The 12,304-nt window shown below is 56.7% G+C and overlaps 1 protein-coding gene across 2 annotated transcripts in view; it reads right to left on the reverse strand.

The window, feature by feature from the left end:
* Positions 1–12,304, reverse strand: part of PPP1R13B (protein phosphatase 1 regulatory subunit 13B) — a 70,131-nt gene that overhangs the window by 2,752 nt on the left and 55,075 nt on the right. For both annotated transcript variants that reach the window (XM_039876537.1, XM_039876536.1), the window contains 8 exons: positions 10,492–10,632; positions 7,759–7,939; positions 4,531–4,700; positions 3,639–4,140; positions 1,875–2,644; positions 1,152–1,289; positions 947–1,080; positions 183–349 (listed from right to left, as the gene is read on the reverse strand). In XM_039876537.1, the coding sequence (XP_039732471.1) occupies positions 183–349; positions 947–1,080; positions 1,152–1,289; positions 1,875–2,644; positions 3,639–4,140; positions 4,531–4,700; positions 7,759–7,939; positions 10,492–10,632 (2,203 nt within the window). The remainder of the gene's footprint in view (positions 1–182; positions 350–946; positions 1,081–1,151; positions 1,290–1,874; positions 2,645–3,638; positions 4,141–4,530; positions 4,701–7,758; positions 7,940–10,491; positions 10,633–12,304) is intronic.

Below are 12,304 nucleotides of genomic sequence, written 5' to 3' on the forward strand. Positions count from 1 at the left end.
GACGGAGACCGGACTTGTCTTTCAGCAACCTGGAACAGAACCCTCCCGACGACACGGATTTTCAGCCACGTTTCAGGAACGAGCCTAAGGGACAGTGCGACCTCCAGCTCATGAGACCCCGCGGACGGAGCCTGCGCAGCGCGCGAGCCCTGAGGCCCGGGGGCGGCCCCGAGGCCCCGTACCGTATAGGAACTGGGAGCACTGGATGTAACCCTCCTCCATCTCCTCGCACTTGTCCGCGGCGGTTTCGATGTCGCTGATGGTGGAGGCGAAAATGGCGGCGCCGCTCTCGACCAGCTGCTTGCAGAGGTGGACGCTGTTGCAGGAGGCGGCGCAGTGCAGCGGCGTCCTGGAGGGTTGGGAGACCGGGCTGTGTGTGCGCCGAGGCCACCGGGCCCGGGCCCTGTGCCTCGGGGCCCCGCGTGCTCCTGTGCCGTCTTTCTAGGGACCTGATTCCTACACTGTGTGGGCTGCACCCACAGCTCTGAAAGGGAGGCCGGGAGTGGACTGAGAAATGGCCTGGAAAACAGATGCCCCCGGCAAGGGCACCGCGCTCCCGCTGCTGACTCGCACCTCAATGCGGCCTCAGTGGTGAACGTTGTTTACCACAGTCACGGAAAGACGGACGTTCAAACACAGCAGAGCAGACTGCCCATCCGAAGCTGACCACGCGTGTGACAGGCCAGCGGACACGGCAGCAGCAGGGCCCCGAAGTGGACCACACCAACGCCCTAACGGCCAAGCCTGCAGCCGATCCGGCCGCTGGGAAACGAGTCGCAGCGAGCCAGATGCTTGGCCCGCGCCACTGACTAGCAGGTCAGAGAACGTGCCCACGGCGCCTCTGACCATCGCTGTGGGTAGGGGTGGGTGCCAGGACGCCCTCTCCCCCACACGCCCCGTGTCTGGCCTGCACGTCTCCCTGTGGCTCCGCAGGAGGGGCCCTCACCAGCCGTCGCTGTCTGCGGCATTCACGTTGACCCCGAAGTCCAGCAGGAACTTGACGATGTGGTGGTGGCCGGCGCAGACGGCGTTGTGCAGCGGGGTGATGCCCTCGTCGTTGGGCTTGCTGGGGTCCTCCACCTGGGACACAGGGCACGGGTGAGCGCCGCCCGCAGCACGGCGGTGTGGGGCTGCAGCTGTGCTCGGCTCACCTCGTAGATGACCCTCTGCACCAGGTCGAACTCGCCTTCCAGGGACGCGTCCAGGAGCAGCGCCAAGGGGTTGAAGCGCACCCGCAGCCCGCGGCCCGTGCGCTCCGAGTCCGGCTTCTTCAGGTTGGTCCGTTTGCTCTGTCGAGGGGAAGCAGGCTGGACTTAGAGGCGGCCCAGGCGGGGAGGGGCCGGGCTGGGAGTCTTGGGCAGTGCTCACCCCCGGTAGCACCTCCGTGCTGCAGCTCACATGCGAGCTTGTGGCACACACAGCACAGCCACGGGCTGGCCGCGGCCCGCCAGGCACCCACAGAGGGAGCGGCGCGGATGACGGGTAAGGTGCTTAACTGCTGTCATCCCCAGAGCTGGCAGCCCGTTCCTACCCACTGCAAAGGACTCCCAACGCGTCTCTGCTGCCAACCCCGACCTCCCACCAGAGAGCTTTGTCTAGAAGGCTCTTCTCCCCCTAGCTGCCTGCCCTTCCGGTTCCAATGGCAGCTTCCCCTACGAGGGAAACCTCAGAGCCCCTGCCTTTGTCCTCTAGTGAGACCTGTGTGGCCACGCCCCCTGCTTCGGCGCCTGTCTGTGCTGAGCGACGGGCTCGGGGAGGGCAGGGATGGCTCTGCCAAGCCCACCGCTCCCAGCGCACACAGCTGACCCGGGCGGGTCCTCCGCGAGCACTGGCTGGACGACGAGGAACCCGTGGCCCCGATCCAGGACACCCACCGTCAAGGAGGCTGGCGGGGGCGCGACAGGGGGCAGCGATGATGGGACTCGCTCCCCTCCTGGGGAGGGGGCCTCGGCCCCCGGGCTGGGGACATGCTGTGTGGCAGGCGCCGTGGCCACGTTGTTGTTGTCGTCCTCGGCGGGCTCGACTGCTGGGCGGACAGTCTGGAGACAGCCGAGCCCCTCTGCCTCGGGCGGAGGGAGCTCGTTGTCATTGGCGTCTGAGGCCGGGGCAGGCTCCCCGAGCGGAGTTGTGGGCTGGGCGGGGCCGGCCTCCCCCAGGTTCCCATTGGCGTTGGCGTTCCCATTGTCCACGTCGGCCAGCGTGCCGGTGAAGCCCTGCGAGGGGCTGGGCTGGCAGAATGCGGTGCCCTCCATGCCGCCGGCCAGGGTGTTGAAACGCTGGTACAGCAGCTTCTGGATGTTGGGCCCACCGGGGCCCTCGGCCTCCGTGATGGAGCCGCGCTTCTTCAGCGGCCGGGGCGCGTGGGCCAGCTTCCTGCGCAGCGCCTCCAGGTCAGCATCGCTCTGGTAGCGCAGCGGCGAGTGCACGATGGGCGTGAGCTTGGTGGGGCTGAGCGGCCGCGGCAGGCTCTCCACGGTGCCCGAGCCGCCATCCCCGGGCGGGGCTGCGCTGTCCGGCTCTGGCTCCTTCTCCGTGCCCTCTGGAGGCGGCGGGGGCTGCGATGCGCTTGTGGCCAGGGACCCATGAAGAAACGGCAACGGTGATGGGGACGTTGAACCGGAAGGTAGGACGGGTTTCCCGTACACTGGAGGAGACAGAGGACAGGGGGCCTTCAGCATCCTCCGGGACCCGGGATCTCCGCACTGTGCACCTCTGGTGACAGGACGGGGTCCCAGGCTGCTGAGCCTTAATTTAAACCCCAATAAGCCCTCTGTTCACAGAACCCACCAACTCCTTTTGGAGGATAGAGCATCTGATGTACCAGTTTTTACATTTCGGATTTGGAAAATTACATTCGGAATTTACAGAACTGGGGCTTTTAAGAGCGTGGGGAGGGCAGAGGCTGTGGACCTAACTTCTCTTCCCCGTCCTGGTTCTGGCTGAGGAGAAAGATGTCATCTCTGAACGTACATCTGACCCTCGGGCTAAGCTGAAGAGTGTAAAGCACAGGGCGCCCCAGGCAGGGAGGTTTGCCCGGGGGCCTAGGAGCTCTAGAGGAGGGTGCCAGCCCCTCCCAGCACGGGAGGGCCCTGGGCATGCAGTGGCCGGCACCCCCAGGAACCCCTGAACTATGGGTCTGGACGGACCTCCCCTCTCCCAGATCAGGGCTTTTCTGGTAGAGGCTCCCAAAGCAACAGACACCCTGCTCACACTGCCACCCCAGGGGACCAGCTCAGCTACTGCCAGAAGGCGGGGGCCAGGTCCGAGCGGAGCCCCCTATCGCCGGGAGCTGGGAGGTCAGGTCCAGGCAGAACCCCGATGCCAGCTCCCTGCATAGCTCCTCACAAGCTACCAGAAAGCAAGGGAGAGAGGACACTCTGACATCCCCCTATTCTGGGGCTGGATTTCCTGAGGAATGCGGGGAGGTGGGTGCTCAGACAGGAATCGGGGAGCTGGGAGCTGCCTGCCAAACTGGTCTGTCCATGTCATATCCTGTCATCTCTAAAGCCACCCTTTAGGTAAGAATCCAGCTTAATCGCACAGAGCACGTGGCCCAAACGGAAGGGAGTGGGCTGGCATCCTCCTAAGTAAAGGACAACTTCCCGGTCCCAGAGGAGGTGGCCACGCACCCACTGTACCTGCTTTAACCGACTTATTTAAGGCGCTGTGGGCCGCTGGCTGGTAATTCTTAGGCGGCGTGGCTTGCTGCAGGTACATGGAGTAGATGGAACTTGAATTTACTGTCTGGGGTCCCTTCCTAGGGGACTGGGGCCTGGACCCTTTATCAGCTAAAAAAGGCCTAATGGCCACAGTCAGTGGGAGTTCCGGTTTGCCATCCCCCGCTGGAAATGCAGGCGGCCCCGCTGGCGGGTACGTGGGACTTGGCGGCACAGAAATCCTCTGCTGAATCTGCTGTGAAGAACCCGGCTGGTGGGTGCCGCCTGTGGGGGGCAGCGGGCTGGGTTTCTGCCGACTGGGAAGGCCTGCGCCAGGCCTGGGCGAGCTGCCCTCGTTCCTCCTCTCCAGGGAGTTTGTCGACCCTGGACCCATGGGCGCAGGACTTGGGTACGTCCCATAGCTCGGAGGCAGCTGCTTGCCGACACCAGGCATAGAGGGTGGCACTTTACCCATCTCGATGCCCTAAATTTAGTCGTCAAGAAAGAAAACAAAGTTACCCTTTGAGAAGTTAAGCATATTTCCATCCACAGTCACAAGAGAATCCAAAGTAGGATTTAAAATCCTTAAAATCGGCTTGTGACCGGGCATAGGGCACACTGGGGATCAAACAGAGAGGGGCTCGTCACCTGCCGGCAACAGAACCACCCTGACCAAAAGGCCTTTATGCTCCCACACTGCTCGGGCGCCCGGGGTCCACGACGCTTTCAGACTGGGGATAATGTGAACAGTAACGAGATTCATTTGCCTCATGACACCTCCTACGCCTCAGTCGAAGATGAAGGCCAGATAGGCCAGATCCTGACTTTGGCTGGGACTTGTTTGTGTGTCACAGGGATCATGACAGACGCCTACCAGCTTCTCCGTGGTTCCCAGAGCTGATGGGGGCACGGGCTGGCTGGAGACGGTCCCCTGCTTGAGAGGCCCCTCCATGCTCGAGTCCTTCCAGTCCACACTGGCAAGTTGCACTGGTTTCACGGAAGAGCTAGAATTTTGTTTTAATGTTGGCCAGTTTCCATCATTGGCTTGAAAAGAACATAAAATTTGTCAAAATTTTCTTGAAATTAGTTGAACCAACATAAGAGTATCCCCGACCCCGGCCCCAGCCAGAGGTGAAAATCACTTTCCAGGTCACACTGGAGCCACAGCGCCCTGGTCCTGGCCACCCCTCCCGGCAGGACAGTGGCAAGACCAGGGCCGCCTCTGCTGGCAAGGTGTCGCCAGCGCCACACGGCCCTCGTGTGTGCCGACTCTAGCCATGACCCAGCAGGGCAAGCGGCCAGAGCACTAGAAACAGTCCTGGCCCCCATGTAAATACAGGTCAAACCCATTACATCAACACCAACGAATAAAGCAGCATCGGCACCTACTGTTCAAATGCTGCTGACACGCACTTTACGTATGATAAAGATTTACACATGATGACAAAGATTTACATATGACAACAAAGATTTACATAGGATAACAAAGATTTATCTTTTGCTTTCGTAACAGGTTTGACCTGTACTGCTTCCAGTGTTAGAAGAAAAATTCAACTTAAATCTATCAGAAATTTCTATCCTCTAAAATAACGCATGATCACAGGAGGCTGGCACCCGTTCCCGCTGATTGCAGTGGCAGCCTATTGTTCTACTGAGTGATTCGAAAGCCAGACAACCGTGTTTACAGGAAAGCCATCGAGAAGACAGGTTTTTAGAGAGCATTTTCCAAACTGAAAAAGGTCCAAGCACTGCTGGTTCCTCAGGCTCACGCAGTGGTAAGCCCGGCCACCGGCGCACGGGACAGAAAGCAGTCAGGGGAGTGTCTGGGTCCTCCCGACACGAGCAGCATGCCTCGGCCCTCACCCACCGCCAGAGCGGGCAGGTGGGGGACTGAGGAGCAGCTGGGCAATCTCTCCGCTTGCCACGCAATGCGGGAGCCAAAGCCGCAACTCGGGGAACAGGACAGCGCCCTCACGTGCTCGGGGCATGACCAGGCAGCAGCACGTGTGCAGGAGGGTGAGGAGAGCCTGTGGCAGCAGCCACACGGGGCATGCCCCGAAGCCGAGTCTGTGCTCGGTCGTAGCACTGGAAGCCCGGCTGTGTCCTCCGCGATAAAGCCAAGCCATCCACGGCAGGCTCCAGGTAGCAAGGCCCAAAAGGTTCCGGCCAGGCTGCAAGTGCAAGCTGAGGCATTCCCAGGCCCCAGTGCAAACGTCACCTTGCTCCGTGTGGCCTGTCAGTCTGCCCCAGGCCAGAAGCAGGTGGGCTTTCCTGCCCCCTTGGTTACATCTGAGACTGGGGAGGTATGGGCAGAAATGCCAGGTTCACCTGGATGCACTGAGGGGACACTCGGGCTGATGGCAGACTCGCTGGCCGTGGGGGTAGATTTCCCGTGCCCAAGTCTCCGGGGTCACAGGCAGTGTGGCTGTCCAGAAGCTTCTGAAATCTCGCAGCAACGGAAGTTGCATGGTGCTCAACCACAGGAGGACCAAGGAGGGGCTGGGGCTTTCTTCAGGAAGAGGCAGCAGGTATAGAAGGAAGGCTGTCTACCTTTATCACGAAGGGACGACTACCATCAAGTCTGATGGGAGACTCTTGCCTTGAAGGTAGAACTAAAAGCCTCGATGAACTCAGAAAATCATCTTCATTTGGTAAAACGAAAACCCAAAAACCCTTGCTGTGCCAGCTCCGGTCAAACCCTTCCTGCGTACGATCTGCTGTATGCGGCCCAGCCCAAACCTCATGCCTGTCCGCTGAAGGAAGGGACAAGCTATGTTTATGTGGCATTTTTTCTAGATGCGGTCGGAAGACCTTTCTCAGTTTGGAAAAACAAACACTTGTTGACCCAGCGGTATTAGAAAGGGTCAGAGGTCCCCCGGGCCGCCAGCCGACATACGGTTCGTACGTGGGTTGGCAGAGCGCCGTGAGGAGCCACAGTCAGGCCCGACGTCGAGGTCTGACACTGTCCATGAGCTGGTCACTCTGGGTTTACCACAGCCATCTGCACGACACGGAATCGGAACAGCCGACAGTGTGGGTCAGTGTCCCCGCTGGGAGTGTCCACCCCAGCTCCGCGTCTGGGCCGAGATCCCGCCCCCCATGCGGGGTCACACAGGCTTCCTGCATCGTCACCTTGTACCGAGTGGGAAGACCAGGGCTGGCGCTGAACCCTGACGGACACCTATGGGCCCTGGCGGGGGTCTTGCAGCCTGTGAGGCAGCACAGTTCGCACCCACAGAGAAGGGGGAGAGGTCCTGGCTAAGAGGTGTTTAAAATGAAGGCGGCAGAGACGCAGCTGGCTGTGCTGTCTGCCATTCGAAACACCACAGGGCGGTTCAAACTATAAGTAACAGCTCATCCGAGAAAGCTGCGATCTGCGTTCACGCCAACCACAGACTCAGCTGTGTGGCTGCCGAGATGCAGCCGGTGACGCCTTCCCTCGCCTGGGCCAGAACGAGTCCCGGGCCCCTCGGCAGGAGCAGCGGAGGGGTCACTGCTCAGACTAGGTGCCGGGCGAGAGACCATGAAACACACAAACAAAGGGCTGCACAAATCGACCAACTGTCCTGAAAAAGTCCTCTAAATACAGGCTGACGTGGGACAGTCCTCAGGACCGTCAACATAAATGAAGACATGGTGCGAGGTTCGAACCCACGCTCCGTGGTTCTCTGTGTTACAGGGAAACACGTCCGCCTCAGTCGGAAGGAAAATCTTACTGCAAAGCAGCCCTGGCTTTTCAGTGCACCGGTCCGAGGACACCGCTTCCCTCTAGGAGGGAGGCTGACTCCCTGGAGGGCCCACTGGGTCCTCGCCGTCCTCAGGAGAGCAACGCGCTGGCACAGTGCTGGGGGCCAAGGCCAGTCACACCACGTGCTTCAGTGGGCCAAGGGCCAAAGTGACGGTTTGTGGACTTTTTGATGGATTAAAACTATACTCAGTGGGGAAAGGAGAGAGCGGCCATAGTGTTTATGGGATTGTCACTTGTGGCACGCAACTCCTAAAGGCTGCCCCAGAAGACAAAGTGCCTCAGGGGAGACAGAGTGCGATGCAGGGGCCTCTTCCCTGCTCACTTACCCCCCAGGAAGAGGGTCCCGCCACTCACCGGGTTTGGGTCTTCCATGGGCGGCACCTGAAGCAATAGTCAGAGACTGGGGCTTTATGGGGTCCCCCGGGGCCGAGTAGTTGCCGGCGCTGGGAACCTGGATGTAAGGGCCCACGGCAGCAACCCTGCCCGGCGTGCTCAGCGGTGACTGTGGCGAGGACGCGCTATTCACACGGCTCAGCTACAAAACAGGGAGAAATGAGTGTTAAGATTCTCCTAAAAGAAACTGTAAGCCTCGTGTGACAGCCTGCTCAGATTTGAACCACTTGCTACTTCGTACTCAGGCGGCTGTGTCACTGGGAAGACCAGTGTCTAGGAAGGCCGAGACTTTGAAGAAGGGCCCCGACCTGCAATCCTACCAACGAGTGATGGGTCTGGTAACACCTGCCATTTGAGAGCTCCAGAGCCAACAGAACTGCTGCCCAGGACACCTCCACAGACGCCACGCTCTCACCCGGGGGCGCTCTCCTCCCCCTGGGCGGGCACGGAGGCGTCCGGCAAATCCTGGACTCAGCCTGGCTGCAAATCCTGCCCTGCCACATCTTTGTTGTGCTGCCTTGGGCAACCGACTTAACCTCTCTGAACCTCTGTGCCCATATCCATAGAGTCAGGATAAGGGTTGTTGTAAGGACTGAATGAGCCACGCAGGGCACAGTGACAGGGCCTGGAACCGGATGAGGCGCTGACGAATTTCCTGAAGGCATGCTCTGCTGCGCTCAGCAAAGACACCAAGCCACAGCCAGTAACAGTGGTCACACAACACTGCCCAGCAACAGAAGGTCCATGAGAGGGATGTAACTGGAGACTCACTGACTCCTTAGGGGTTCCCCCAGACAGGCTCTAAGTGAGAGGTCTATAACGCTCTACAATTGTTTGCACAATTCTGCATGCATGAACATGTGTCATTTTGGTGAGAGGTCGATGACTTTGACAATAATTGCTCAAAGGTCCATAGGACCTTTGGGTGGAGACACATCTCTGCGAAGCACCAACTTCTTCAAGGAGACCCCTCGAAGCATAAGGTTTGGAATGCAAGAAGTAACATTAATCTAGCCATTTGTGGTGGTTAATTTCATGTGTCAACTGGGCTAGACCATGGTACCCAGACATTTGGATGAATACATGTGGATGCTGCTGTGAGGATAGTTCTTAGATGAAAGTAACATTTAAATCAACAGACTGCGGGTAAAGCAGACTGCCCTCCATAACATGGGTGGGCCGCATGCAATCAGTTGACGGCCTTAATGGAAAAAGTCTGAGGTCATCTGAGGAAGAGGGAATTCTGCCTGCAGACTCAAGCTGCGACATCAACGACTGCCTGGGTCTTCAGGCTGTAGGCCTACCCTGCAGATTTTGGATTGCCAGCTTCTATAACCATGTGAACCAATTCCCTAAACAACTGATCAACCTCTCCCTACACACACACACACACACTCACGCCCTCCCCGCACTGGCTCTGTTTATGTAAGTAGGCATGGAGAATGCGCATGCGTCCTCTCCATGGCCTCCGCTGTTCTGAGAGAGAGAAAAACCATAATCTGCACTCACAGAGTTACACAGATTAACCACTGACCTTTAAGCTCTCTGGTTAAAAAAAAAGTGTAGATTTGTAGATAAGAGACCTTTCACCTGAGACCACTGATTATGACAGTCACAGAAGTGGCAATCCCCTTCTTCCTGGAGCACCCCGGTCCCCACTCCCAATGGCAGAGTGCAGGCGGCTCTGACTCAGGCGTGCTGCCCTCAAACCCTGAGCACCACTGGCGGAAGAAAGGAAGTGCCACATCTGGCCAAAGACAAGGCACAGCCGTCCTCAGCTGACACCCCACAGCGCTCAGCCGTGCCCGTGGCCACGGAAGCACCAAGATTACCGGCAAAGCTTGGAGACACCTGCCCAACGACAGAGCTGGGCAGAGGGGCCCTGGGACATGGAGTGTCATACAGAAGTGACAAAGGAACGAGGAAATGACCTGGAGATGCCCATGTTGCAATCAGAAAAAAAGACTAGGTTCAGAACAGTGTGGATGATGTAATTCCTACAATTCTATTTTCAATTAATAATTAAATACTGTATTAAGCAAGACTGGAACCATTAACAACTATCATCCCCGAAGATGAGAACAGGTTGGAGGGCCTTTCACATTTTCCTTTAAATATTTCTGTACTGTTTTAACTTGTTTTTCAATGAGTATTTATTACCTTTGAAATTTTAAATACCAAGTAAAGAGATATTTTTCAAAAGCACTGATTACTTATCTAGAACCTTGCTCGCGAGTTTACAAAGCCTTTCCACCTGGGTGATTTCTAAGACCCTTCGTGATGATTCCTGAGGCAGGGAGGACAAAACAGTTTAGAGGATGAAGGGGCTGCGCGGGTCACGGAATCTGCCCACGTGGCTCAGCTTAAAATGGCAAGGCAGGACCCCGCCCTGCACTGTCGCTCCAGAGCCAAAGCTCCCCCGTGGAGAAGGGACAGCACCGCTGGGCAGAGGGAAGGCAAGGACAGCCCATGGCCGCCTGCAGGGGTGGTTTGGCTTCCACGCACCAGGACACAAATGCCTCTTTAGGAAAGAGAACTTTCTTCTACTGCCGTTTTTTATAGTTTATGGCCAATTTATGTTTTATCAGCTGTGGCAGATGGGGGGATAAAATGCCATTAGAGCGAAGATGTGCAGTTTGGGGCTGAACCATTTTTGGTAGTTTATCGCACGGAAATACTTTCTTTTGCACATGCCTGGACTTTCTTCCCGTACAGACGCTCGCGCAGCTCGCTGATGCGCTTGTCCATCATGGCCACCTCCATGTTGCGCTTATTTAAGAGTTCTTTCTGCTGCTGGAGTTTTGAATTCTGTTCCTGGTTAAGCTGGTTACGAATCTGCAAAATAGAAAACAGAACTTTTATCATTGGCGTTAATTAAAGGGTCAAATTCTCATCACCAGGGAGATTAAAAGAACAGTCCTTATGTGTATTTACACACACGCGGTTGCCTCAGTGCTAAACATTTACAGGTACGGCACAGATGAAGCCACAACAGATGTCTCACGGGGCACAAGAGTGCACGTCTCCTAACACGTGTCTTCCCCAAAGCACCGGAGGACTGGTTCCAGTCATGACTACGGGGACCATGCTGTCTGTAGTCCTTGGGAATGGCGCTTCAGTGACAACTGCCTTGCAAGTATCCTCGAGGGACCTAAGGAGAGGTGTCTGCTCAGCGCACCACAGTCCTGTGAATGAGGCACCTCACTGTGGAGACAGCAGGAAAGGCACAAAGGATGGTCCAAATTGCCACACAGAATGTTCTTACATCATGTTAGTGGGCTGCAACCAGCACTTTCAGAAATGAAAGAGAACAGAAAACAACAGTGTCCGGCACACAGAGCGTGAGTTCTGTCTTGTTAAACTCACAGACGCACTCAGGTGCTGGTGCACACACACTGCACGTGTGTCTTAGACGGGGTGGGGAGGGGAGGGGATTTTTTAACTTGGACTGCAGACAAAAGAGTTGGAAATAAATAAACATAAATAAATGTAGTACATTCATTGCACCTCACCAAAAAATTCCTTAAAAACCCTCCACTTTTAACAATTGCTTAGAATGTAAAAAGAGTGATCCATTCTCACATTTCTATGCACTTGCGTTAGAGAACTTAACAGCAACAGAAGCGAATTTACTGGGTAATTAAATGTTCTCATTTCATAAAATGATATAATAGTTTTCAACCAAGTACTAACAGAATTGCAAAACCTGCTCTGCCTTGAATCACGTGCTGGATGACGACTTCTGAGAAAGGAAGTCTTGAGAGCTGCCGTGGACCGAGCATTTGTGTCCTCCTCAAGTTCATACGCTGAAGCCCTAGCCCTCAACATGATGGTATGTTCAGGGGGGCCTGCGGAAGGTGACCAGGCTTCGATGGAGTCATGCGGGCAGGGCCCCGCGAGTGCCCTTGTAAGAAGAGAGCCCAGAGCTGAGAACACAGCTAGAAGGTGGCCGTCTACAGGCCAGGAAGCAGACCGACCATGGAGCGCCCCGGCCAGCGCCCTGGTCTTGGACTCCCAGCCCCTAGAGGCATGAGACCCAGCGGCAGGCGTTTGGGAGCCCCAGTCTGTGGCATTTTGTCACGGCAGCTCGTGCTCACACAAGGACTTAACAACAGGCTTCGACCTCATCAAAACGGTTTACGCAGAGACCTGAAATATCATCTCAAGCTTAATTCTTTACTATTCATCGTCTCGCCAAGTAAACTCTGCATTGAGCCTCTGTACTGGAAACATGCTAAGTGGAAGCAGCCAGTCACAGAGAACTGCACGTTGTGTGAACCTGTGCGCATGGAACATCCAGAACAGGCTAGGCCGTGGAGACGGAGGAGAGTCGTGGTTGCCAGGGGCGGGGAGGACTTGGGGGGCAGATCTGAGGTGACAGTTAAGAGGTGTGGGGTTTCTTTCCGGGGCGATGAAGATGTTCTATAATTGGTCGTGGTGGCAAACACAGGGCTGCGAAGATACTAAAAACCACTCAACTGTACTTGATGCGGGCGAGCCGCATGCT

Source organism: Pteropus medius, unplaced genomic scaffold (assembly GCF_902729225.1).
Source record: "Pteropus medius unplaced genomic scaffold, Ma_sr-lr_union100, whole genome shotgun sequence".
In the NCBI taxonomy this organism is placed as follows: domain Eukaryota; kingdom Metazoa; phylum Chordata; class Mammalia; order Chiroptera; family Pteropodidae; genus Pteropus; species Pteropus medius.